The sequence below is a fragment of the Chanos chanos genome, chromosome 6 (genome assembly GCF_902362185.1).
Source record: "Chanos chanos chromosome 6, fChaCha1.1, whole genome shotgun sequence".
NCBI lineage: Eukaryota > Metazoa > Chordata > Actinopteri > Gonorynchiformes > Chanidae > Chanos > Chanos chanos.
Window position 1 is genome coordinate 23,362,058 of NC_044500.1, and position 27,867 is coordinate 23,389,924.

At 40.7% G+C, this 27,867-nt stretch overlaps 2 protein-coding genes across 5 annotated transcripts in view; one reads left to right on the plus strand and one right to left on the minus strand.

Annotated features, from left to right (window-relative positions):
• The window catches only part of dctn2 (dynactin 2 (p50)), a 17,982-nt gene extending 524 nt beyond the window's left edge, over positions 1-17,458 (plus strand). The window contains exons 2-16 of one of the 4 annotated variants that reach the window (XM_030776413.1): positions 2,115-2,183; positions 4,144-4,152; positions 5,206-5,211; positions 6,102-6,198; positions 7,563-7,624; positions 7,863-7,961; positions 9,394-9,554; positions 9,897-10,047; positions 12,256-12,321; positions 12,418-12,456; positions 12,568-12,645; positions 13,773-13,844; positions 15,884-15,986; positions 16,110-16,201; positions 16,620-17,458. In XM_030776413.1, coding sequence (XP_030632273.1) covers positions 2,115-2,183; positions 4,144-4,152; positions 5,206-5,211; positions 6,102-6,198; positions 7,563-7,624; positions 7,863-7,961; positions 9,394-9,554; positions 9,897-10,047; positions 12,256-12,321; positions 12,418-12,456; positions 12,568-12,645; positions 13,773-13,844; positions 15,884-15,986; positions 16,110-16,201; positions 16,620-16,706 — 1,191 coding nt within the window. In that variant the 3' untranslated portion in view covers positions 16,707-17,458. Of the gene's footprint in view, positions 1-2,114; positions 2,184-2,404; positions 2,414-4,143; positions 4,153-5,205; positions 5,212-6,101; positions 6,199-7,562; positions 7,625-7,862; positions 7,962-9,393; positions 9,555-9,896; positions 10,048-12,255; positions 12,322-12,417; positions 12,457-12,567; positions 12,646-13,772; positions 13,845-15,883; positions 15,987-16,109; positions 16,202-16,619 lie in introns of all 4 variants that reach the window. The other 3 variants (XM_030776411.1, XM_030776412.1, XM_030776410.1) reach the window with 3 other exon arrangements.
• Positions 17,435-27,867, minus strand: part of mbd6 (methyl-CpG binding domain protein 6) — a 16,094-nt gene continuing 5,661 nt past the window's right edge. Inside the window, exons 7-13 of the mRNA XM_030776409.1 lie at positions 26,724-27,568; positions 25,800-25,968; positions 21,770-21,927; positions 20,314-21,051; positions 20,075-20,124; positions 19,935-19,989; positions 17,435-18,769 (exon numbers count right to left, since the gene is read on the minus strand). Coding sequence (XP_030632269.1) covers positions 18,710-18,769; positions 19,935-19,989; positions 20,075-20,124; positions 20,314-21,051; positions 21,770-21,927; positions 25,800-25,968; positions 26,724-27,568 — 2,075 coding nt within the window. The 3' untranslated portion in view covers positions 17,435-18,709. The remainder of the gene's footprint in view (positions 18,770-19,934; positions 19,990-20,074; positions 20,125-20,313; positions 21,052-21,769; positions 21,928-25,799; positions 25,969-26,723; positions 27,569-27,867) is intronic.

A 27,867-nucleotide genomic window follows, 5' to 3' on the forward strand; every position in this document is an offset into this window, starting at 1 on the left:
TTGGTAACCTGGTGTTGGGATATTTGTGATTGTCCCTACTGTGAATGACCCTGTACTGTGAATTACATTTGTGCGAACAGTGAGGTCAACATTACTTTTAGTCAAGTGGTAGGTGAGAGAAAGAATATATGCATTGTACAGTTAATGAAACATCGCTGTATGTGAGTGCCAGCGGCCCCCTCAAAACAGCCAGCTTGGCAGACAGCCCACACTGACATCAGCTGCTCCGTACAGGGCGTTGGCTTATTGCGCGTAACCGGCACGCACAAGTACATTCTGAATAGACCTGGTGCATTAATAAATCTCGGTGAGATAGCCAAAAAAGCAAACGGTGGATCAGCTTTTGATAAAGTTGGTTTTGTATACAGGCGTATGGTTTTACAGCGGTATACCGGTGTGAGAATCGTAATTGGTGTCATGTTTTCAAATCACTTGTGTTCATTTAACTGCTCTAAAACCTCCGACACAACTGCACAACAGCAGTTTTATTAAAAGAAAAATGAATTCATTAAAAAAGGAATAACCTTTTTTACGGTCAGGTTAGAGATCTAGAAACAAAATGTTTTCGATGCATACAAAATTAGTCACAATTTTTTGCAAAGCTTAATTGAAACATGCATAATTGGATGCTTAATTGGAAAAGTGACACAGAAACTGTTTTCGAACTGTCAAATGCATAACAAAGACATCCTTAACTAGCTCTTTTCTCAGTGACCTTTTATCATGTCAGTACTGCTCTCCTTCATTCTCATAGGATGCAGGATGGGAATGTGTCTTCTTCTAGTAGTCGTTAGAACCACAGCTGGAAAACAAAATTATTTCCATATCGATTTGGTCTGTGAAGAATCAGTATTTTTACATTTTTCTTCCACTCTAACTGTAACAATGTTCCTAAACTGCCTAAAGTGATTTTTTTTATTCTTTTCACTTTTTCCTGCCCAATACTGAAATCACCCCAGAGTTTCTCTTTGAAATTGTAACCTTTACAATTGTATTTCGAAATAGTAAGAGAAATCGAGCTGAAAACATTTACTCTATGTCTGAAAACTGTATAGCTGATAGATTAAGCACTATAGCTAAGCACAGATAATTGAATCGAACTCGAAATCATGATATGGCCCCGTGCAATTACTGAACCACAGAAGGCTGTGATTTAATTTGATATATGTATACCATGGCCCTTAAAAATACTGTGGAAGGCAGATGTCCGTTCAATGTATGGATCAAAAAGTTGTATCATCTTGCTCTATCAATGTTCCTGACACGCTAAATGTTGTGTAACTGTACCAACAGTAGGAAATGAAAGAGATTTTCTAAATTGATGCCACACTACATTACCAAACCAAAATTAACAAAAATGAATGAGGATTTTCATATAAATTTTACTTTGCTTGGGAAACACAAAACTTTCCTATACCTTGGCTTATTAAATTTTGATTGATGTAGGCTAGCCCATTGAAGGCACCCTACTGAATAGGTGCTGTTCATGTCTCACATTCACACATAAACAAACAACCAGGGACAAAGAGATTAAACCTGCAAGATGTTAGCATAATGTTAATCATATCACAGTTCAAATGACAGTCATAGAATGTATCAAACCAAATTTGTTGCATTCAAACCAAGTTATCTGTTTGGCCATAGCTAGCAATGCTTGCACTTATAACAGCATAGTCAATATTGTTGCCGGTGAAATTCACATATTACCCTAAATTTTTTCTACAACAAAATTAATTGAATACAGAACAAACTTCAACAACCTTAAAACAAAATAGTCAGCTGTGTTAGTGAATTCTCCTCATTCACTTCCAAGGCTAGATTGCACTGGCCAGAGAGCTTGCTTAAGTGGTTACCTTATTTTTAACTTCACATTTTTGTCCATGAATATGAATGAAGGTTTTGTTTCTGTTTTTAATTATGGTCTAGTAAAATGCCTTTTCATCTCTGTACTTTGTTTCTATTTTCCATTTTCAAACCCTCTTTAAAACAGGAATGGAAACATTTGCAGATGTGAAGGCCGTTTTATAAACAGATGTTTATATATGTAATCTGTTATATGTTTTTGTGATAGTTAAGTGTCATTCAGATGATCGTGTTGGTATGACTTTCCTCAGGCCTCCAATGAACCTGATGTGTACGAGACCAGTGACTTACCCGAGGACGACCAAGCACAGTTTGAGTCGGTGAGTAGATTTTGTTCAGGTCTCATCTTACTTTCACACTTGAACTGCAGTGACCAAATCAAACTCGGAGCAAGCAGTAGTATTCTTTACTGTTACGGCTTGATAGCTGTGGTCCACAGACTTATCTTCAACTTAAAGACACTGTCTTTTCCGCAGTCCCTGTCTGTGATCAGTAAAGTCCTGACTTTAGGTCAGACCCTCTGAACTGAAGTGATATTGAGTGTGTGAAAGTAATGCTTTGTACTCAAAAAGTTGAAACTATTTAAGCCTCCATTGGAGATCAGGTGAATGATACTCTCTAGTGGACCGCAGAAAAACGATTCATTTGCAAGGAAAAAAATCCCTCCCTTGATTGGAGAGCTGCAGATCTCTTCCTGTTCACAAGAGCTCTGGATTTACTCAGCCTGGATAATTGCATACGTTTCTGTCAACCCTTGGAAATACATTAGGGTGACTGTTAGCTTGGAAATACATTAGGGTGACTGTTAGCAGTGCCGAGAATGACAGATCAAAAGAATGGCCCTTATGCCCAAACATTTTATTATTGGTCTTGCATTTCTTCTGGACAATGAATAATGTGAACCACATACTAAAAACAGTGCTAATCTCAATTAAAATGAATGTATACTCCAATAGTTCAGTAGAGGAGAAAAGGAATTTTGTTTACCTGCAAAAAAAAAGAAACACAAGACAAAGCACAAAGTCAATAAAGTCAGCGAGCCTGTTACGCCTTTCACACACCCAAATAGCAGGAAACATATTTAAGATCCTCAATCCAAAACACTTTAAACCTAGAGATTCGAAACCTATGCGACTGGAAACTAATTGAGAGGCTAGAAAAATACTGATAAAGTTGATGGTAATGTAATGATAAAGGTAATGGTAATGTAATGGTAATGCAATGGCAATGTAATGATAATCTAATAGTGAAGGTAAAGATAGTGTAATGGTGATGATATTGTAATAGTAAAGGTAATGATAATGTAATGGTAATGTAATTGTGATGACAGAGGTAATGGTAACGCCATAGTAAATGTACTGATAATGTAATCATAACTTAATAGTAAATGTAACTGTAATGATAATAATAATTCTAATAATAATAATAATAATAATACAAGTTTATTTAGAGCCCAGTATCACTGTTTATAGTCAGAGGGCTTTGCATGTCCACAACAAAGTTAAACCAAATTATATTATCCATAAGTTAGAGAAAATAGATAAGTCTTTGGTTTAGTCGTAAAGGTATGAAGAGAGTTTGCTTCCCTAATTTCTGTAGGAAGACCATTCCCACATTTCTGTTGTGGCATTCCAGTTTCCCTTGGGATTAATAAAGTATTTGTATTTGTATTTGTATTCGTATTCCAGAGGAAGGGAGAGCGGTAGGAAAAGGCTCGGTAGCCAGCAGACTTCTTTTTAACTCTTGGAACTACTAATGGTCCAGAGTCTTGAGAGTGCGGGGTGCGAGGGTGTAATTAAGTTGGATAGATAGGCCGGTGCAAGCCCATGGGAAATTTTATATGTCAATAAGAGAATCTTAAAACCTGTAATGTAATAATAATGTAAATGTAATGGCAATATAATGGTTAATGTAATGATAATGTAATGGTAAATGTAATGATAATGCAGTGATAAAGGTAATGCTAAAGGCAGTATCCTATAATGCCCGGAGTGTCAGTAATGTGTAATTACCATTTAGTATACTAATCAGAATGTGTAATTTTTATGTACTTATTTAATTTAATCATCCTACATATTTTACCGTACTTTTTTTTTTATTTGAAGGTTTTACATAACCATGAGTCTCATGCAGAAATGATTGACTCATAGTGTTAAGAGAGTGAGTCGATGATAGTTTGATGGTGACAGTGTTTGCTGTGTAACTGATTGATGTTTACTAATACTAATGTCTAACTCCGTAACACACCCATTCTCTCTGTTTTGATCCCTCGGATACTAGTTTGTACAAGTAAGAAGTTCTCTTTCTCTAAAGATATTGGTTAATTCATTGCATGGGTTGGGATTCTGTTTTTGGTTTCTCTAACTCTCTTTCGGGGCAGATCGGAGTGAATAATGGAATAATGATGTCTCTGTTTGATTTCATTGAAATTTTGCATTTCTGAATTCATGTACTTCATGTATTTCTCTCTCTTACAAACTTCTGCTAAAATCTGATGAAATGATGGGCATTTCTCAATGACAGAGTTATATGGCCCTTTTCTAGTTGTGAAATCTACACTAAATAGAGAAGCTCGATGTGTGTGTGTGTTTGTGTGTGTGTGTGTGTGTGTGTGTGTGTGTTGGAGACAGTCTCCTGTAACACTAATCTGGAGCTAATTCGGTTCTTTAATGCTTAACCAAACTCTGCTGCTTCACTGAGAAGGAGATGGACATATTCACACAGCCACAGACAAACATGAAGTTTCAGATCCTTCTCTCATCTTCTCTCCACATTTTTCAATATAGATCATTTTTTCCTAGTGCTCAGAGTAGAGTAAAATATGGTCTTAATCATATATCAAGTATTTATATTCAGCTTCTCTTTCCTGCTGCTCTCCTCTTCAGCCTGAGCTGTGAACTGGGCCAAGCCTTCTGTCAGCCATACACAGCCTGTGCATGGGCCCACAGCTTGAACCCTGCTCATGCCCCTTTCCCTCTAATCTCAGATACTTCACTTCACAAAGGGCTTTTTCAAGCTCTTGTTTATGATAAGCCCCAGTCTGGTTTACGCCTTAAGAGAGAGGGGAAAGGGAGAGAAGGCCAAGCCATGAATGAGTGTCTCTGTTGGGATGGGACTCACAACCACTTACTCTGTCTTCTTGTCTGCCAGCTCCAGTCGTGCATGCCACGTGATAACCAATAACCACATTAATATCTCTCTCTCTCTCCCTCTCTCTCCCCTTCTCTCTCTCTCTCTTTTTCTCTCTCTCTGTCGCTCTCTTTCTCTCTCTATTTTTTTCTTTCTCCTTTTCTTTTGCACTTTTTGCTCTTGTTTTCCTCTAACTGTGTCTGGAAACCCAAGGAACTGGTAAGATCCTCCTTAATTGCCCCCAACACCTGAAGCCCCGCCCTCCTTGATTAAGTGCCTGTAGTTTGAGTGGCTGTTTTTGTCTTCTTAATGGTGCTAATGGTCCATAAAGCTTCCACAGAATTAAAGAGCACAGCCTGTGTCAGCCTATGTGCTGAATATACATGGCAGACAATAGCCTTGGTTTTTGCCTTTTGAAACGAACCACACCTGGCAGGGACTTTGCCACATACAGTGTCTCTCCCACTGACATGTTCTTTTATGAGGAGGTGCTAATGATTTCACAAAGTCTGATTACCTCTGTCTGAACAGTCCTACAGATAGTTACTAATCATCCATTACCACTTAAAAAATCATAACCTAATGTGTTATTAGGCGTATGTAGAGAACTGCTCACCTTTATATGATGATTTTTATGTAGATTATCTGAGGTTGTTTATAGTTTAATGTGATAACCAATCACACTGATAATAGTATGAGAATAAGACTCTAGTTTAATGTAAGCAGACACACTGACATTATTAAGTTTTAACATGTTGTAAGGCTAGGATGTGAGGAGAGGAACATGGGTAGTTGGTGTGTTTCTGTGTCTCTGTTTGTAACATCAGCATTAAAACTGAATTGTGCTGAAGCTTCCTACTGTACTGTCCCTGTGTCACACTGTGGTAACATGCATTACGTTTGTGTGGGAAGATGCATTTGTTTCATAGCTTGGAAGGTTGACTAGTAAATGCATGCATGACCATTCTGTGGTTGATCATCACAATTTTTTTTCATGGCAGAAGGTTATGAATCACAATGATTCCAGCCTGTTTTTCTGTAGTGTTTTCTCTGTGATATTGTATTTCTGTTGCATTTTTTGAGTAACATTGTCCTTTCAACTGAAACAGGAGGAGTTATGCAGTGACAGCGTGGAACGCATTGTGGTTAATCCCAATGCAGCATACGACAAGTTCAAGGACAAACATGTCAGCACCAGAGGCCTTGGTATGTACTCCTATTGGACACAGGTAAAGTTACAATATTATGATGTTAGATAAGATGTTATGTCTTTAACTTTGCCTTGATTCAACAATAAACGGAGCCATTTGTGCATGCACTCCTTGTCTCTTTTGTGTACACACTCAAGGTTCATGCTGCATGTTGGTTGGAGACCCTAACAGGATTAGAGAAGAACACAGTTATTTTCACACCACTCTCTGGTTTGTGTGTGCCACCCTGTGGTCTGTTTTGTAGCCTGGGTAATGGAGGGTGTGAGATCATACCTGCAAAAAATCAAAGCCCTACCAAACAAAAGTATTGAAACAATCATCCTGGTTAATTTGACAGATCAACAGTAATTACTTCCTGATGGTGAAAGGTGGGCTAGTCTGAGCATCCCACTCCCCCTGACATGCCAAGCCCCAGGTGGCAGACGTGACACTGCTTAGTTGGAATTGACACTATTGCATTTATTTAACAAAAAATGTGCATAAGAAGGCTGATAATGTTTGTCACCTCAAAGAATTGCTCTACTCTATAATTCCACACACTTAGAATCAGTAGCTTTAGAAACTACTCTTGCCTTTAATCAGTATGTTACTTAAGCCGTTTCTCATATGCATTCTGGACTATGTCCACAGAGTCAGGTTCGCATTTTGTCCGAAGTTGCCCTTTCACACATGTAGCACACAACAGGAGACTGTCGGTAGTGTCATCACCTTCTCACCTACTCCATACTCCGTTTGGTTAAGGCAAGGGGTGGTACCTGGGTAGAGCGTGCAGGAGGCAGGACATGACGCAAAAAGTACGCTGCGAAAATCACAGTGTTTAGTTTACAGCACAGCGAAAATGGTGCACGAGGCTATCGACTTTTATCTGATGATTTCAGCGTCAGCCCTTACCGTCAGAAGTCCCCGATTCTCGTTGTCTCTCCAGTTAGACATTTTCGCCAGTGTCTTTGTATAAATTACCCTTTTTCTTCACCCTCAGATGCTTGTATTCTTCCGGTTTCGCACCAGTCGCGTGTTAGAAACGGCATCAACTAGCCCCACTCGCTCACTGTGCGTTCTCCAGACTATAATCCGCCCTATTCGCACATGGACTCAGTTGAACATACAACGGACTATGTACTAGGGGGCTGAATAAAGAATAAAGTCTGTTTAGGGTCCAATCCGACGGATTCGGACATTTGCGTTCACACATACAGCTCCTCTGGTTCGAGGCTAGATTATTTTAGGGTTGCAGTGCATGTGTGAAAATGGCTTTAATAATGGTTTTAACTGTCATTTTTTTCTTGGGGGTGTGCTCATGTTCTAATGGACCCCTGTTTGAAAGGTTTGTAATTGACATGGCTTGTCTGCCTTTTGTAGACTTCTCAGACCGAATCAGTAGGAGCAGACGGGTGGGCTATGAGTCTGGAGAGTACGAGATTGTGAGTATTGATCACACCGGCCTGGAGTGCACAGCCTGCTGTCCAGATGTTTTAACAGTGTTTGTGAAATAATGTTGTGGATGTTATGGCACGATGTATTCAATGCATGTTTATGTCTCTGCTTCTACACCATGCTTTCCTCTCGATCTGATTTTCAGTAATGTCATTGCAGTGTGATTTAATTGATTTCAGCATATGATTATGATTATTCTTTAAGAAACCTCTTTATCACTGTTAGCTGGCAGAGGGCTGTGGACTGAAGGAGACTCCACAGCAGAAGTATCAGCGGCTGGTCAATGAAATTCAGGAGTTGAGTCAGGAGGTGGAAAACATACAGGTCAGACACCTCACTTACCTCCTCACACACTGTCTCTCATTACCCAATAACGTACATAAGTAATAAAAGTTTAAACACACACATACACACACACACACACACACACATATATATATATATATATATACAGTTTGTACAGTACCAGTCAAAAGTTCGGATACGCTTTCTCATTCAAGTGAGATGTGGCTGGTTGAAGTTATAAAATAAAAAGACTCATATTTTAGAATCAGAAGAAGAGATACAGCTCTCACCGGATGACTAATAATATAGCTAGCTGGTTCAGGTTAGCTTACGTACTAAAAACCACATTACCATGACCTGCTTATGTACATTTGCTGTAAAGTTCTTGAAGGCACTTAATTCCTTCTCCCATGGTAATCAGTTTTCTCATCTTGCATGAGATGTAATACGAGTGAAGGTGAACGTTTGTTTGAAATATGGCAACTTACAACCAACCACACAAATCTGCCAGTGTAATGAGAGTAATACTCAGAAGTGCAGTTGAGTACAAATGACATATGGCCACTGGACACTGAGCCTGCACTGCACTGCACTGAGTCTGGGGTTGGTAGTCCCTCTGAGGAATGAAGTGGTTGTGTCTGCTTTGTTAGGGCAGTTAGTGTAAACAACACAAAATTTATATTCACTGCAGAATCCTGCTCTACTCATGGTTACTGATTTTTTCCAGTGGAAATGAAAATTCTTAACATGGTTTCTTCAAATGCCATCTTGTAGTCTGCAGACATTCTGGTGTTTTCTTTTCTGATGTCACATGGTCTTGGGTTTGTTCTTTAATCTTGTCAGTTTGGTTTGGTTTGTTCTTTAATCTTGTCAGTCCACTCAGATGGAGGTATGGGGAGGTAGATTATTTAATCTGGAGGTATGAGGTGGTAGATTATTTAGTTTGGAGGTATGGGAGTGGTAGGCCTTTTGATGAATTGCATAACAAAGTGTTTCATGAATGACACTGGAAAACTGCCACAGGACAGTCATGAAAGTCCATGTTATTATAATATTAACAAATACGTATGTAAGCGGCTTGTCAGAGCACTGCCCTGATCAGGCCAGCAATTAGTTAGACTCACTATTCTGCCATGGTTTTTATCTTCCCGTAGGCCAGTGTGATGGCTGAGCTTTGAGAACAGATCTAAACACGGTGAGCAGTTTAGAGAACAGATCTAAACACAGAGCAAAATTCTTAAAAAAGAAGAATCTTATCCGCAAAATCTACAATTATGAGAGAATGTGATCCACTACTCTGATCTGAGCAGAACCAGAATGCCAGCAGCCCGTTGCTCTGAATTGAAAGCTTGTACAAGATACCTTATCTTAAATTTTAGAAGCTTTTGATGAAAAAAAAGAAACATATTGCATTTACACACTGTCTGATATAAATAATTTAAAGAAAGCCTATGTTTGTGTACTCCTGTAGGCCATTACTAAGGAGAGCAGCACAGAGGAGAAGTTTACACCCGTGATGCTGGCTCAGCAGGCAGCACAGCTGAAGCAGCAGCTGGTCGCAGCCCACCTGGACACACTGCTGGGTCCAGGAGCACAGATCAACCTGGCTGACCCAGATGGAGCACTCGCGAAGTGAGATTGGAGCATTTCAGAGAAGGGAGAGAAAGAGAGAAAGAAATATCAAGGGGGGAAAAGGAGGGGTGACGAAAGTAGAATAGAGTTCATAGCAAAGACTAAATCAAGAGGGATGGATAAGGGATAAAGCTGTCTTACTGAAAACAGTGGTAAAGGAAGAGTCATACTAATTAAATTGTATTTTTAATTAAAATCACAGAACATGTACAAGTTTTATTTTTTGTAATCCTGATCACAATATCAGTTAAAACAATTGTTCTTTTGTCATAATTGTGCAGCCCTCTCCCCCCCCCCCCCCCCTTTTGGCTCTCTCTCTCCCTCTCTCTCTCTCTCATGTAGACGGTTGTTGACCCAGTTAGAGGTAACAAAGGGTAGTCGTAACACTATGGGAGGAGACAGTAAAGCCACAGGAGCTAAGGGCCCAGATGGAGTGGTCCTCTATGAACTCCACAGTCGACCAGAACAAGAGAGATTCTGCGAGCTGGCTAAGGTAACGTCAGATCCATGGTGGGCTGGCCAGAATCCTGTCATCACAACGTTACCAACAGAAAATAGACAGAAAACTTCAACCAGTGACATGGAAAGACTTAAAATGTTTTAAATTAGGAAACCACACATTGACTTGTCTGTGTTCTCTGTCAGAATTAGCTTATTGTCATTTCAGGGAGGGGCTTTGGTCTCCATAAGGCGCTTTCGGACCGAACCGTTCTAGGGTCTCATTTGATCGGAACTACCACCTGGGCAGTTTCCCCTAGAACTACATACGTTCTAGGGCCTTTTTCTGTTTGCATTCGCACCGCCAGTAGGAACGCTGAAGTGATGTAAGCCGGCCGACGGTATAGCAGCTAAGAGCTGTTGTTTACGACTAACCATGGATAGCTGCACATTTTTAAGTACAAATTTAATGACCTTTTAAATACCTCCAAAAGGGAAAAAATGCAATTACTGCGGCAAAAGAAATCGACAAAGTAGACTACAGTATACACAAAACCAGTTTTATTGAATTTGAATGGCAGAAATATTGAGTGCACATTAGATAACATATAACTGCCTTCTCATTAATGAAAATAAAACTGTATGGTGATAGACCCAGTCCAATGGAAAAAGATGTCCCCCTGTATTTATGCATTTACCACCAAAGTAGCAGTGAATGACTCGATGGGCATAGTACTTTTCGGGTGCTAGCATAGCGCTTGTGCCTGACGCTTGCTCGCAGCAAGCGTCATCGTGTTTTGTTTTTTTTTGTTTTTTTTCCTTTTTCCCCGCCGCAGTCCTCAAATCATAAGCTGGATAAACACATTCTTATTTTAAGTTAAAATGCGGGTCACAGCCACACAAGCGGACACACAAGCACCTACCGAAGCGGAGTGTACGCTATCTCTTCAATGTACAAATATACATTGGACGTTGCAGAAATGGTCATTGTTGGGGGATATAAAATACTGGTAAAATAAAACATAAAAACCATGTCTCCCCTCCTACAATTCCAGACATTTTAGACACGAATATAACTAAAAAAAAAAACTAAATGTTCTAAGACTTTGTATTTTGCACGGATCTTTAAAAATGCCGGTTGCAGTCATCGTATACCTGCGTCTGGACCAATAACTGTACACCTACGTCACAAGGTTCCTATTGGGCTGCGAAAGTACCTACCCTGAAGTAGGAGCTAAAAAAGCCCCTCAAAACAGCGTTCTAAGAACTATGATCGTTCTAAGTTCCTGCGGTACGAACACACGAAAAAGGGGTACTTTCTCCAACAGTTCTAAGAACTATGGAAAAGTTCCTCCGGTGCGAAAGCGCCTATAGTCTTCCTTCTGTAGGGAAGTGTTATACCGGTGTGATGTACTGTGTGGGCCAGTGTTGTACATGTAGGTGGTAGTGCTGTACCTGTAGGGGTAGTGTTGTATCTGTAGAAGTAGTCTTGTATCTCCGTGGGGCAGTGTTGTGTCTGCGTGGAGTAATGACATATCTGCATGGCACAGTGTTTTGTCTGTGTGGGGTAGTGTTGTATCTGTAGGATGGTTTTGTATCTGCGTGGGGCAGTGTTGTGTCTGCTTGGGAAAGTGTTGTATCTGCGTGGGGTAGTGCTGTATCTATAGGAGTAGTTTTGTATCTGCGTGGGGCAGTGTTGTGTATGCTTGGGGCAGTGTTGTATCTGCGTGGGGTAGTGTTGTATTTGGGTGGGGTAGTGTTATATGTGTGTGGGTGCTTTGCTCTGCCGTCAATATGTAATGGCAGCCCAGATGTGATGTGAGATTACAGAGTTACTGCTAAATGTCTTACATTGTGTTGTTCTAAATGTTTAACTATGACCATCCCTTGTCAGGAGTGCTCACGGTGCCTCTGATGAGAATAGGTTTTAAGGACTTTTCAGTATGACTAATGAGTTTTAGAAACACCTCCACTCCTGGTAGAGAAAATGCAAACTCCTACTATGATACTGTCACAAACCAGGGCAGTGAAGGTCTGTCAGGGTCTGTATAAAGGTATTCATGTAGTTGACACACTCCGAGTGCTTGACTTTGTGTATGAAGGAGAAAAAGAAACATATCTGCATTAGGACAAAGTGAGCTCATCATTTTCATTTAATTTCTGCGTTTGTGCAATGGAAACGAGTGAGGATTTGTTAAATAATTTGCGGTTTTATGAGCTGTCATCAAGCCAGTTGTATCTAAAGGTGAATATGTTTAAACAGATAGCAGAGTTGGAGAAGCGTTTGGCTGAGTTGGAGACAGCAGTGGGTTCAGGCTCTGAGAAACAGGTACTGTAACACAGATCTCTACTCCATTTGTCATGTCCCAAATGCTCTAACGGAATAAAAAAAATAAATGTTTCTTCCCTGTGTGTAATCCCACAGGGTCCTCTGAGTGCCGGGCTCCAGGGCACCAGTCTCATGGTATGGCCCTCCCCTCCCGTCTCAATGTTCCCATAATAGTCAGCTTTTAGACTGTGGTAGTAGACAGTTATCTGCCTTTAATCTGTCTTCTGTCTTTTTGTGCCTTCACAGGACACCTTGGAACTGCTGCAGGCCCGGGTCAGTGCTTTAGATGGTTCAACACTGGACCAAGTTGAAGCCAGGCTGCAGGTATACACAATGATATTTGGAGACAAAATGGTACATTCATATTTGTGGTTAATGGTTTTAAAATATTTTAGACCATCCCCAACACCATCCCTTTATTATTGTGTTGGATTTGTTAGTGTCCAGTGGTTTCTGCATGAAGGAAAGGAGATTACTGTGCAGCCCTCACATGCCTGACACATAAGAAGGATGAATGCTTACCAGACATTACAGCCAATGCGTGTTCAACAGAGCACTAAAGCTCAGTTACACAGTGCAGAGCGTGACAGTAGACAGTAGGAATGCACCTATCTGACTTTTTCAGTCCCGATACCGATACTGATACCGATACCTGTGCCTTGGTTATTGGCCGATACCAAGTACCGATATGATACCAGTGTTTAATTATTAAGCTGTATGCCTCACTGTGTGGAAGAGACTGGGATCATTCTTTTATGTGTAAGGCAACGTCAGGCTTGACTAAAACATTGCTTTCCTAACTGAAAAAGTCGAATCCATGCAAACCCTAGTCTGTGTAGCAGTAGTGCAGTGTCTGTGTGTCTTTGTTGTAGTAGTGTAATGTGTGTGTACCTTTGCTGCAGCAATGTAGTATCTGTGTGCCTGTGTAGCAGTAGTGTAGTGTCTGTGTGTCTTTGCTGCAGTAGTGTAGTGTCTGTGTGTCCTTGCTGCAGTATTGTAGTGTCAATTTATTTTTGCTGCAGTAGTGTAGTGTCTTTGTGTCTGTGTTGCAGTAATGTTGTGCCTGTGTTGCAGTAATGTAGTGTCTGTGCTGCAGTAGTGTAGTGTCTTTGTGTCTGTCTAGCAGTGGTGTAGTGTCTGGGTGTCTGTGATGCAGTAGTGTAGTGTCTGTGATGCAGTAGTGTAGTGTCTGTGCTGCAGTAGTGTAGTGTCTGTGTGTCTATGCTGCAGTAGTGTAGTGTCTGTGTATGTTTGTTGCAGTAGTGTAGTGTCTGTGCTGTAGTAGTGTAGTGTCTGTGTGTCTGTGCTGCAGTAGTGTAGTGTCTGTGTGTCTGTGCTGTAGTAGTGTAGTGTCTGTGTGTCTTTGCTGCAGTAGTGTAGTGTCTGTGTATCTGTGCTGCAGTAATATGGTGACATGTAATGGCATGTTTGTTCTGACTGATCTATTCCAGAGTGTGCTGGGCAAGATGAATGAAATCGCAAAGCATAAATCTGCCATTGAGGATGCGGAAACCCAAAACAAGGTATTCTGCCTTTTCATGATTAATGCTTTATTGTGGTTTTCAAAGGTTTTGCATATGGGTCATTCCATACAAACTCACCTAGGCCCTCCAGCTCATGTCATGGATTTTCTTGACAAAATTCATGTGAAAAACTCGATTAAATTCCTGTGCCCCCACCCCCACCCCCGATGACATCATCTAATATGAAACAAGCCAAGCCATTACGAGCTGTAACTTGCAAATTTCCTGAACCCAATGTAAAACAGGCTCAATAGGTGTCACACAGAGATAGAAAACCTTGAAGTCAACATAGTAAAAATATCTTCCCATGAAATAAAACCACCGAATGTAATATTACAGCCAGTGAAAAGGTATGAAAAATGAGCTATATTCAAAAAATTATTAAATGATGGAGTAATATAACATTTGCAATTTTTTTATATGTCTGCAATGAATATTAACACTTTCCCATAAAAAAGTTTCAAGGAAATTAAAATACTCCTCCTTGGGAAAATATATGATCAAAATATCTTAAAAAGTGGGTTTTTCAGCTCCAAAGCTATGTTTAGCAAGATCTGTGCCGCTCAATTTTTTATGCAGGACCAAATAACTTCTAGCTGTAACTATATTAATACTACACAGAATCAAAATTTGGTTGCAAGACTCTTCGTTTGGGTAATTTATTTTTATTAATTTGCTTACTGACATTCAGCAACAACTATTTACATGAATACATGTTGCAAATTATCCTTGGGGTTTCTTGGCTGTTCAGTACAAATTTCAACCCAATCCAGTGAAAAATAAGCAATTGTTGAGGATTATGAAGAATGGCACAAAGGATGAAATTTAACTCTGAGGGCCAAACTTAAAAAAATCATAACTAAAAAAGTATTTGGAGTAGAGCTTTAGGATTTTGCAAGGTACCATGAATTCAATCGAGGTTTTCACATGAATTTTTTTTTTTTCAAGAAAATCCATGACATTGTCTGGAGGTCCTAGGTGAGTTTGTATGGAATGACCCATATCAAATGCACTGTAACCATACTACAGAAGTTAACAATGCTCTAGGAGTGAGCAAAACATATAAAAGTGAGTGGGCTGTAGAAAGGGGCAGGTCATGGCGATTAGGGTGAGCTAAACAGGAGTGTTACATATTTGTGGTGAAATTCCACTATACTGAGATAGCAGTTCATGGTGGCACACTTGAGGCTCTCTCCATGTTGTGCATTCTGCCTGTTTGGTTGCCAGATATCACACAGTTCTCATCAGTTCAGGAGACATGAGAGTGAAAGAGATGATCCTGTTGGATGGGGAAAATGTTTCTGTCACTGACATCATTCACCATGACAGCACAGCCAAGTCACCATCTCCCCATTTCACTTAGCTGTAACTACAAATCTTTTTGTGGTCCCCCACCCTCACAGATTAAGTAAGGAGATGCCACTCTGCTTTGTTCACAGTAGTATAAATTCATGATGTTGCCAAAAATGCCAACTTTGACTACAGTTTTCTTAGTAAGAGTTCTTGACTTAAACATAAAATTACTGAAAAAGTCCTTCCTTATCAAGGAAGGAAGCTTTGCTGAAGAAAATTTCAGAGATTGGAGACATCATGGATATTTTGGGTCCATACTGGCATTGAACACTTCATTAAATTCAGTCAGTAAGAGGCCAGAGGACAACTTCACACATCAGTTCATACTTTAGTCTGAATATTTATCAAGTGACTCTGTGGAGGAAAGGGGGGATGGGGCTCAATTTACTGGTCCAGACACAAACATCATCAGCAGCAGGTAGTTCCAGGGTTAGACCAGCAAGCACAGACAGAGTAGACAGCCCGCTGAGGGCCTCTGCTCAAAGAGGCAGCTGATTTGGTGATGCCATTAGTGACTGTACATCAGGAAGATCCAGTAAATGAAATTTCTCCCAAACCCAAAAGAGACTGTGAGAAAACAAAATAATGCCAGTCAACTCCTTCAGAGGGTTTTTTTTTTGGTAATTTGCACATAGTGGGTAAAATTGTAGTCATGTCTCTTTGGTAACATTGTGTTTATTTTACAGGTCTCACAACTGTATGACATTGTGCAGAAATGGGACGCCATGGCAACGTCTCTCCCTCAAGTGGTGCAGCGACTGACTGCTGTGAAAGAACTGCATGAGCAAGGTAGCTGTCCACATATGTACAGCTTAGCACGTCTGTCCCCTATTATTACAGCAATTTTGGTTCTCTTGACAGATGGTACTGATGGTAGTGTAGTTTTTGTGATCAGTTTTTGTTGTCCAACAGCCATGCAGTTTGGCCAGCTACTGACCCACCTTGACACTACACAGCAAATGATCAACAACTCGCTGAAGGATAGTAACACACTGCTGACACAGGTGTGTTTGTGTGTTATGTGATAACCATTGTGCGAATGACCACAAAAGAGTCAAACAGTCCATTTATTCTATAGAGACCTCTTGTTTTTTGTTTGTTTGTTTTAAGTGTTTATTTTCAACTACTTTTTGTCCAGTTTGAAATAGCCAGTTCCTGCACTATTGTGTTAAATTATGTACTTTTCTAAGTCCTCACTGCAGCACAGCCTCTGTGCAGTGTGACCAGGGTAAGGACTAGTGCATGCATCCTCTGGTAGCCATAGCTTCTCTTTAGCTGTCAGCAGCGTACTGAGTGTGGAGACACTCGCTGCTCCCTAAGCTTTGACTGCTGTGTCTTTTCTAAGTATTCTTCAGTTCATGTGAAGTGCACAGCTCTGACTTTTCCTCTGTGTCCACGTCACCCTTCTTTCTGCCTCCTCAGGTCCAGCAGACCATGAAGGAGAACTTACTGGCTGTGGAGGAGAACTTTACGGCTCTCGACCAGAGGATTAAGAAACTCTCCAAATAAATTATTTTTAACTGGCAAGAAATAGGGTGAAATAATAATGAGGATTTATATTCCTCCTTCTCTGTCTTGCATTTTGTTTCACATTTTCTCCTTCTTATCTTCACAAAGTAGAATGTTGGAAAGAAAATAAAAAACTGAGAAGTTTAAGAGACCAAATGTTCCTGCACAACAGAACTCTGTTAACTAGCATTTCTATGCTTTTCATGTTCAGCAAGCTTTTGAGAGGAGTAATAGATCAGTGAAAACTTAAAACTCCATACAGTAGCCACTTTAGTTCCCTCTAATGGTAGTTTTTCAGATAAATGCAGTTTCGATATGTTTATCCCACTGGACCAGTTTTTTAGCATCGGTTTGAATTGAGTTATTATTGTTGTCAAATGTAAATCCTAGACAAGGATGCACAAGTCTGTTTAAATGCAAATTGTCAGTGGTTTTGTATGATGGGCAATTTCCTTACAAATGCCTGACAGAGACGTGCCATTGTCCTTTGATTTCAGCAGTCAGTCATGAAAGGTTGTGTGTACAGATGTGTTTACCTTAAAGCATTTTCATGGTCATTTACTGAAACTGTTGATGTGTCATGAATGATATAGGTTCTGCTTTGTCATTTGACTATACTTGCTTGTACTCTTTAGCTGTGGTCTTGGAAAATATATTGAAAATTCTTCAAACAGACTTAACTTGTACTGTGGTGTCAAAACCATCTCAAAGAAGAAAAGGCCACAGGATATGGTTAACATTTTAATCAGTTAAATTAAAACAAAAAAAGCAACTCCATAAAAATGCTACTGTTCACAGTTTTAAAGGTATTCTCTTTACAAATCAAATGTAAATATGGCAAAAGAATGGAGTTTTGAGGAACAAATACTTTACAAATTGATATTTTTTTCCTAAAAAGTTTACAAAATAAAAATACTAAAACTGTACATATTTACACAATATTTCAATAGTACAATTGCATAATCTGCCTCATTATTACTTAATCATTTAAATAGTCAGTAACATGTGCCTAGCCTCAGATGACAGCTAGTTCGTAATGGGGACTATTAACGGATACATGTGATCACTGAGCTCAGATCAGCTTTGTAAATGTGAGGATGACGATATAAAGTCATACCCCCTGTACTGGAGAGCATCCAGCTCTCTCTGGCTCTCTGTAACCCTCAAGAAAAAAAAACAAAAAATACATCAGCGTATCCTGCAAATTTTGTGTCAGACACAAGGTGGATGCAGTGGCTGATTTCCATCCATGAAGAGGGTGCCCCTTGATGTGATGTGCAGAATGATAATTGAAACTTTAGTTAAGTCTGGCACTGCGTCCAGTGAACTGATCAATCAAAATGTGGACGGAGGCTGATTAAATCCAGATAATCACTTTACATCATTATTGTGCCTACCAAGGGCTGTTTGTTTTTACCTCAATATTTATCAAGGAAAGATATTTCATTTACTGGCTCTTTATGTTACTCTGAAATCTGCAGTTAATTGACTGACTTTCAACTTATCAGAATAAACTGAATGAATTTTGCTGTGCACTGCTGGCTGTGCAATTATCAGTGTGTAGAATAACAGTCTGGCCAAAGGGGGGAGCCATAGGGTTATACAAATCTATGGGGAGCTCAGCAACCACATAAAGTGGATAGAGTTACAGCTGGATTAGGGGGAGAAAAAAAACACTGGCTATTCAAGTTTTCCATAAGTAACAAAACCACACATGCATGACTCTACTGTGAATATACGGCTATGTTCTGCATTACGGAAGAAGACGAGAGAATGTTGAGCCGATGGCCATCCTACACCCCTTCAGCACTACAAAAAAAGTTGATATACAAAGAATGAGTGGACTAGATGAAGAGGGAGCTAATGTTAATGTATTGCAGTACTGCCAGTAGCCCAGTGGTTAGCACTGATGTGCCATTGTGATGATAGTGCTGGTGTTGGTGGTATAATGATACAGTAGAATAAGGGGTTTCAAATTGGTCAGTCAACGGTAAAAAAAAAAGTTATCTAACCACCCGTCTCCTCTTGCCTCTCGTAGACCTCATAGGCTTTGGCAGTGCTATCTGGAACAGATAAGAAATTAATAGGTTACCGCCAAAAGAGGGGAGACTGGAAAAATGTCTAAGATTGTTACTGTATAAATACAGTTTATCAAGTATCCTTGGGTTCTTTTTTCCTTACTCATATCTACATTTTCATACAATATACTCTTTGTATTTCTTAAACTGCTCCTGAGGTAAGTTCCACCAGCTGGGCGTAACAAAGTGATTTTGTGCTTAAGGCCAAGTTGAGTGTAAATTTTATACTCTTTGCACAATCAGGCGATGTCTTTGATTAACCTAGTGCATACTCAAGTATGTCCATGTGGACAGATGCTGCCCAGCCATGAACTAACGTGGTTCAAAGGAAACAGTGGCTGGGAATGTTTAACAGAAACATTACATGTTTTTACTAATTATGTCTGCAATGTTAACCATACCACTGTTCTATTGTATTGCATTAGCAAATTGAGTTCATGCATTAGGACTGTCTTAACGCATCGTGTTTCATTGGAGATAAACAGCCCCTAAGAGTTACATCTGAACTCAGATTATGATAAGTGTTACATTGTGTTGCTAGTTTAGCAGCATAGCCCAGGTGTCAAACTGCTGAAAACATATAAGTAAGCAGAAGTGGAAGAACTAAAGCAGTCATGTTAAAGCATCAATCTTGGAACTTTCTTATCAGTAGGGGTCTAACAATTTTATACCAAACTTATAACTTTGCTGTTGATTGTATAAATTTGTTCTTATTTTGTTAAATCTACTAAATGTTCAAAAAGGAAGAAAAACTTCAGCTCTAAGTTGGTTAAATTTCCTTTAAACCCGAACCGTTTTACAAGTTGAACGATGGCCCAAAAACCGAGATACAAACTGGACTGTGAATAAGGTAAACCATTAGCTATCAGTCACCATGTATTACGGCAGTGGTGCCATGTTTGTGTGTCTTTGTTAGGGAAAGGCAGCACTGCTCATTTTAATGTGACATTGTGATCCTCTGCAGTCACACAATGAGCATGGGAAAAAGGTTGTGTGTCAAAAAGCATGCAGTTAGTGTTGTGTTAATTTATTAGTATTTACTCTGTTGATGATTCTGTACATCTACTCTGGGAAGACAGGTTGTGCAGTGATTTGCTATGCTTATGAATTTTTGTGTTCTTGTGAGAGATGTGTAGGATGTTGGCCTCACTGTGGCTGCTGGCTCCTCTATGAAGCTGTCCATGTCACCTGGGCCTTTCTCAAGTCTATCATGAGGAAAGGGAGAGAATGAATATAACTGAAAATAATGAAAGCTGACCATTTGATTCCCCATTCTGCCATTACACTTACATTTGTTTTCGCTTTCTGCCTCTGCGGACTCCTCCTCTTGTACCAGGTACCTGAAACAGAAGTGAAAAATTTTCCCATTGGAATCTTGAAGGTGCTGGATGCTGGGAAATATAACACAGAAAACACTGTGTAACAGAACACAAGAGTAGCATGTTATGAGACCAATAAGAACCAAATGCAAATACACTGTAATGCATTAAAATTCACATACAAATATATATGTGCACACATACACACACCCTCTCTTGGTCCATGTCTGTATTATCGGTGCTGCCATCTGCTCCTTCATTTTCGACCTTCGCCCTGGGGGGTAATCTCTGTGGATGGAGTCCAGGTTCCTTGTCCTCCTCATTTTCCTCAGTCCCAGGTAACAGCTCCAGGGCTACCCCATTACTATACACACAACGCATGTCTGTCTTCGCTTCCTCCATAAAAGAGAATGCTAATGGCACATCTCCACATCCCTCTGAGTCCCCAGGTTTACTGGGTGGTGGGGTGGAGGTCGCATCTTCTCTAAGTTTGGGAGTTCCACGGGCAGGGGACTGGGCTGCCTCTATACTCAGATGTGATGGATTCGGGTTGTGTACAGAGCAGGCTCGTCGCGGACTAAGGGAGGGAGGAGCGAGGGAGGGAGGAGCGCTGGGCTGGGGCACCAGGGATGTTAGGTCACCTGAGTATGAGAGAGGGCCAGACATGCCCCCTGCTGCAGGCTGGCCCCCAGCCAAACCCTCAGACCCCTTACCACTGACTTGGAGAAAGGAGGTGTAGATGGTGTCCATAAACGAGGCATAGGGGTCAAACAGAGGTTCATCTGAAGCCTCCTGCTGAGGAGGCTCTGTGGCTTGCATGAGCCCAGAGTTTGGCAGGAGTTCCTGAGAGAGCTGAGTGACAGGGAGGTCCTCCTGTGAAGCTGAGGTGGTTGTTTCGTTCAGGTCAAGTGGCTTTTCTCCCACACTTAGAGTAGGACCAACAGTCAGCTATAAATGAGAAGGTTACGGCATCATGATTAAATGCTGCTATTTAATAGTCATCTGAGGTCCAACAACCAATTCTAAATACTCCATTAAAACACTAAGTTAAACTCTGGTTTAAGAGTTAAAGTTTATGGTAAGTTTATACTTTACTGCGTATTGGCTAGCTGAAGAGTTTAAGTTTATGGTAAGTTTATACTTTACCGTGTATTGGCTGGCTGAAGAGTTTGAGTTTATGGTAAGTTCATACTTCATCGTGTACTGGCTGCCTTTTTTGGGTGGTGAATATAAGAACTGGCTAGAGACTCATGAGGAGACTCTCTGACAAGAGACGAGTGACTGTGTGATGCTTTAGCTAGGTAATATCTAAAGGCATCAACAAATCCAATCATGGAAATCAAAGAATGCATTACTGTGAGTATGAAACAGATCCACAGACCCATTTAAATGTTAATCGAATAAGTTACAATACACCACAGAAATCAGTGAAACAGTTCATTTGAACTGCCTGAACAAGCATATAGAATAATATGAAATGTATTTTAGCCCTTTATGATAAACACATTGCACTGGACACAAGCAGTAATGCCCGATAACAATATGAAAATGATGCAAACAGAAATCATGTTAATGAGCCCACTGTAATCATCTCACAGGAAGTGATGTCATGGTTTCTGCAAGAATCAGCTGCACACAGTGCTGTGATTGGATCTGCTGAACCTACCTGTAGGCTGCTGAGGATACAGGCTAGTGGGTTGAGGGAACCCTGCCCTGGTGGCAGGGGCATGCCCAGAGCAGAAGCCTGAACCTGGGGCAAAAGAAGTGGGCTAGTACCCACTAAGCCCTGGAGATGGTTCATATTACCCAGAGCTGCGAGATCACCTGCAAAATAAAAGCAAACAATAAAAAAAAAAAGTCAGATTACTCACAAGCCACAACAACAGAATTTAGTTGATTAGTTGATGAAGACTGATGTCATTAGCAAAACATGAGCTAATTTAACTCCTGAATATAACTCCTGAAATTACGCCATTCAGAAGACATGAAATGAAAATTCATACTAAATACAGTATAGCTCTAGTGTGGCGGCCAAAAAAGAGGTGCAAATCAACTGATATAATGTGGACAAGGCATAATGCCAAATTTTAATCTCCTGTAAAAAGTCACCCAGTAAAAGGAATTTGTTTTCTGGTCTCTTGGATGCACTGGGAATTGGTTTACTGGTCTCTCGGATGCATTGTAAATTAGTTTACTGGTCTCTCTGATGCACTGCCAATATCGAGTAGAAGTGTAAGCGGACTCTCAGGCAATGACTGGTTCTGCATTAGAATGACATCCTTGAAGTAAAACGCAGTGGAGGTCCACTGTGTCCTCCACATGTTATACCTCTGTTAGAGTTCAGGCAAGAGCCTAACTGACCAATCAGCAGAGGGGAGAACCCTAGCCCTTGTCCCAGACTGCAAATCTAATACAGAGATACCTGTGCTGACAGCTACTAACACCTCATACAGAGGTTATGCAATTTGACAGAAAGGTAGTGTTCAGACCATGCAAGACAAACATGTCTGTGTCCACTTGAGAGAAACCTATCCAGTAGAATGAACTGGATCTGAACAGTTCTGTCTCTGCTGGGTGCAATGTGGCTGAGCTGGCCATCTTAGAGTCCCTTCCTCCTCTGTGCTCTGCCTTCAGAATCCCTTAAACCTTAATCACACTTATCATCAGCTGAATATGACACACTGCCATTGACTGAACTTACAAACAAGATCACCTTCAAGTTTGATGATTCTATACTGGAAGAATGAAAGAGGAGAATAACAGCCAAGCTCAACTCCATCCCTGATATACTGACCAACAATGATCTGATGATGGACACACAAAGGCTGTTACTCATCAGATCAGATTGTTTGAACTACTGTCTCTAGGCAAAGGGGCAGACCTATTCCCCATCTGACTAAGAGACTGTAAAGCCAGCCCCAAAATGAAACTGTTGTAGGTACAGAAAACCAACAGACAACACCACACTGAAATCCACATTCTCCCGTTCAATCATAAACTTTATATGGTTAAAACTAAATTAACCAACAACATTATCATAACAAATACAACATACATATCATTACACAACATTATACAACTTGGATGCTATAAAAACATCTCGAATGTAACATCAGGTCAATTCTGTAATATGTCTGAAAGTTTCAAAACTATTCATATTTTCTGTTCAGCTGAAAAACATTATTTAAAAATACTTATACAGAGTTCTGTTCACGATCTCTCCAACTTCAAAGGGCATCTCCAACTCAAAAGGATAGCAACATGCCCCATTTTTTTGGAACTGGACAAAAATCTACCACCTTTCTATCCTAATACCTCTTGGCTCTTGATTTATGTTTGCCTAGTGCTCAGGCTGTGATGTGGTCTTTTCATCTCTGGAGGGTTTGCTCATGAAAATTATCTTCATACAACCACAGCAAGATTTCCTTGTAAATTGTTGGTCAACTTGGGAACTAATTCAGGTGTCATTAGTGCTCTTAACACTGAAACCATAATTTTTAGGTTCTGCATTAAAGAGCAAAAAGCTGTACCAGATTTTGACCAGATTCTGATCACTATGGTATAGTTATGGTCATAGCTAAGTGATGTACTATCTTAATATTCACTATGAACTATTAACTAGGTCTTGTTTAAACCATGGAATGACAAGGCAATATGGTTACAGCTAAAAGATGCTAACATCATTAGTGAATCAAAATGCTAACATCATTAGTGAATCATAAACCCCTTTCGCAAAGACAGCTTCATTCGTGAGTGTACAAGTAAGGTGGTGTGTTTACTGAATAGGGTTGACCCAGCAATTTTCCAGAACAAGGACAAGTAAGTTTCCAAGAAGTCTTCTGGGTAGCCTGAAACATGAACAAAGCCATAACGTTGCCCGATAAGAGAAGGACATTTTGATGTCATACCTGCCCTAAAACTTGCTCACAGCAAATCGAGCCAGGAGATTTTAAAACTCTCAATAAAGTACATGAAAAATGACTCCGTTACAGCAGTGAGTAGTAGGGATGGGCATTTCAAGCAAAAATACCATTTCGATATTCACTGGAAACTATTCAACCATTCTTCGAAGATTGCACGAAGGTGGAAACACCTTGTTAAATAACAGTTTTATTATTTAATATCAAGTTGGTCCTCCTTTGGCAGCAATAACTGCTTCAATACGTCGAGGAATAGATTCACACAATTTTTGGACAGTGGCTAAGGGAATTTTAATCCATTCCTGAGGCAAAACCTGTTCCAGCTCTTTCAGAGATGATGGTGGAGGGAAGTGGCTCCTTACTTACTGCTCCAAAATATACCAGAGATGTTCATTTATGTTAAGATCTGGTGATTGTGGGGGCCAATCCAAGTGTTCAACTTCACTGTTGTGCTCTTCATGCCAGTCTTTAACAATTTCAGCAGTGTGAATTGGCGCATTATTGTCTTGAAAGATGGCACCACCATTTGGAAAGAGTGCTTGGACCATTGGGTGAATTTGGTCAGCCAAAATTGACAAATACTCTTTAGAGGTAGCCCTACCATGCAGTGCTAACACAGGACCAAGAGAATTCCACGATATTGTGGCCCAAACCATCACATACTTAATGCCTCCATGCTTAATGGTTGGGGTCAGGCAATCAAAATCAAGGGCTTCTTTTGGCTTCCTCCACACATAAATTCCTCCTGAACATGGAAAAGGCACGAAGGATGATTCGTCAGAGAAGATGACATTCTTCCACTGGTCCATTGTCCACTTCTGATGGTCTTTGCACCATTTTAGCCATTTTCAAACATTGATGGGGGAAAGAAAAGGTTTGGCAATGGCAGCCCTTCCATGGTATCCAGCTGCATTGAGCTCTCGACGAACTGTTTTGGTTGATACTGGGTTAGCAAGATGTTGATTTAGCTTTGCAGTCACTTTAGTAGCTGTGGTTCAGTGATTTTTTGACACAATGTGTTTTAGTGCTCTGTAGTCACGTTCACAGAGTTTTGGCTTCTGTCCAGAGTTACATTTCCCAGAACTAGTTTTCCCTAGTTTTTGGTATGCCATCTTGACTTTAGAAACAGTTCTTCTTGATACATTAAACAATTCAGCAGTTTTTGTTACTGAAGCGCCAGCCATTCGTGATCCAACAATTTTCCTTCTTTGGAAGTCTGAAAAGGTCACACAATTTGACTTATACTAATACGCAGACCTCTACAGAAAGAAAAATCTTGGGTAATACATAAAGCACAGCATGTCTGCAGTGCATATACATAAGATTTAAATATCACTGGGAATCGTATTAACGTCTAAACGTCAGCAAATTTATAGGTCTTGAAATCCCACGTTTCCATTATTTAGTCCTACCCCTGTATTTTTTAAGACAACACGGTAGTCGCATAAATTATTCGATTTTTTATCATTTAACGACTATCTAAAAATTCAAATATCATGACCCATCCCTAGTGAGTAGTTGCTATTTGATATTTTCAACCTCATGTAGAATCCTGTGGAAATGCATTTTCCTGAAGTGGCTAGAAAGTCACTGTGAGGCCTACTGGTCTGATCTTGTGTGAGTGTATGAGTGTGTCCAGTTTCAGAAAAGCCATTATATGAGGGTCTATCACACACAATAAAATACTTATTGGTAGTAGTACTAATGTGGTTTTTCACAAGAAGAAGAAAACGTAGAAGAACCTTCAGAGCTCACCACCCTGAAACTCCTACTCACCAAGCACTCCTGGGTGTAGAAGAGGGGACAGGAGCTGAGAAGGTGGTGAGTTGCCTTTTTCCTGTTCTGTCACGGACGCTAGTGTGTCAACCACTTCAGGCACAGTGCTGGGCAACACAGGGGCACAAGATACAGAGGTAGAGCCCAAGGATGGGCTGACAGGAGTCCCCTGCAAAGGTAAGCATAGATAAACACAAAATATAATCAGTTGTAGTTTTAATGATATTTCCTTTCATAGTTACTGATAAGTCACAACAAGTAACTTGCTTACATTAAAATAATAATTGGTTCAGGTGCAGGACAACACACTCAGTGGCTTGTTTATGAGGCACAGGCAAATACCAGCACAGTACACAAATGCTGCAGAGTACAGCATCTCCAAGCACAAAACATGGCTTGACTAGAGCAACAGAAGCCTACAATATAATTGCATCACTATCCAAAAACAAAATTAAATGGCCCCAGGTGAGAAACATGATCACTAACATGGGATAAGTTGAGTATAAAAAGAAATCAACTGGTCGGTCCAGTGGGTCCTGGTTTAGACCACAGACCCATCCTTCTACAGACCGGAGTATCCTGCAGACCTCTTATCTCAACCCAATGAAACAAAATGGGTTGCTCATGGCACAAATGTACCACCCTCTAATATGCAGTGACTGCTCTTATATGATATACTACCAAAATCTTTCCATAAAGTTTCCAACATTCTATAACATCCATGGCCCAAAGAACTGAAGCTGTTAAGAAAAAAGGGTTCTCACTTGATACTAAACAGGTGTACCTAACAAACTGGCCACTGAGTGTACATCTAAGTGATGGTTTTACAGTACACAGCGCAATGGAGTATGGACAAATAAAACATCAAACATACAATTCATAACATTCAAAAGCATTCTGACCAGACAAGGATGTTAATGGTACCTGAGACTGAGTCAAGGGGGGCTGTTGGGGGTTGGGCAGGGGTTCAGCAGGCCCTAAAGCAGCTGCCAGTAGAGCAGGACTTAAGGAGAGGAAGGCTGGAGGAGTTAGGGGAGCAGAAAGCAGGAGTGACTGAGGACCATGGAGGGACCCTTCTCCAAGGGATGCCAACCCCTGGAGGGCCTCAAAAAGCCCAGGGCATGTCAACAGAGAATCCAGCGGTCCTGGAGCTTTTTCCATTGACACTCCATCCTGGAGCTGTGCGAACTGCTGCTGCTGGACCGGTATGTCCATATTAAGCTGACCAAGGCCTGGTAGAGGTACCATGGTAGCAGCTTGCTGTTGACTAAGTAGCAGTGAAGCCATGAGCAGTGCTGGGAGACCAGGAGATTTCTCACCCACGTCTACAGCTTGACCCTGAGCAGACAAGGCCACCACAGGAGGAGGAAGGGGGGGGTTTAACAGACTAATGAGACTAACCGGAAAGTCTCCCTGAGCTCCAAGCACAGACGAAAAGACATTGAGCTGAGAGGCCTGGTTCAGAGGACCTGTTTGCTGCTGCTGTTGTTGCTGTTGTTGGGTAGTGCTTGGAACAGTCAGCTGATTGCCAGTCCACAAACCTATGGGGAGGGAACCCAGGAAAGGGGGCAGAAGGGAAGGTAGCCCATTGCTGGGTGAAAGCAGCTGTAGGAGCTGCTCCTGATTCATGAAGGGAAAGGATTCTGCAAGTTGTAAGGAACTGGAAGAGTCTGCGGTGGCAGGGGGCAAAGACAGGTCAGGCTCAGAGTCACACGCTCCACTTAGTCTGGTCTCCGCTGGATCTGGAGGGTTCACCGATACCACAGTGCCTGCAAGGGAAAACAATGATTTGCAAATTACTAGTCTGATACAGAGTTCTGTCTACAACATTTTCCTTTAGACTGTTCAGATTAGACAGAGCTGTAGAAACAGGTTGTTTGCATAATGTAGTCATTACAACCAATATAATGAAGGAGCATTTCTAGCACAGCCATCAAAAAGGACAATGGTTTTCGGCCTCTTAAGGGTAAAATGTGTTGGCTACAATCCAAGTTCAGTGCATCCAGTTGAAGGCTTAGAGCTTTTTTTCCCTGTAATGTTCTTTGTCCCCATCATGGCCTGGCCAGTT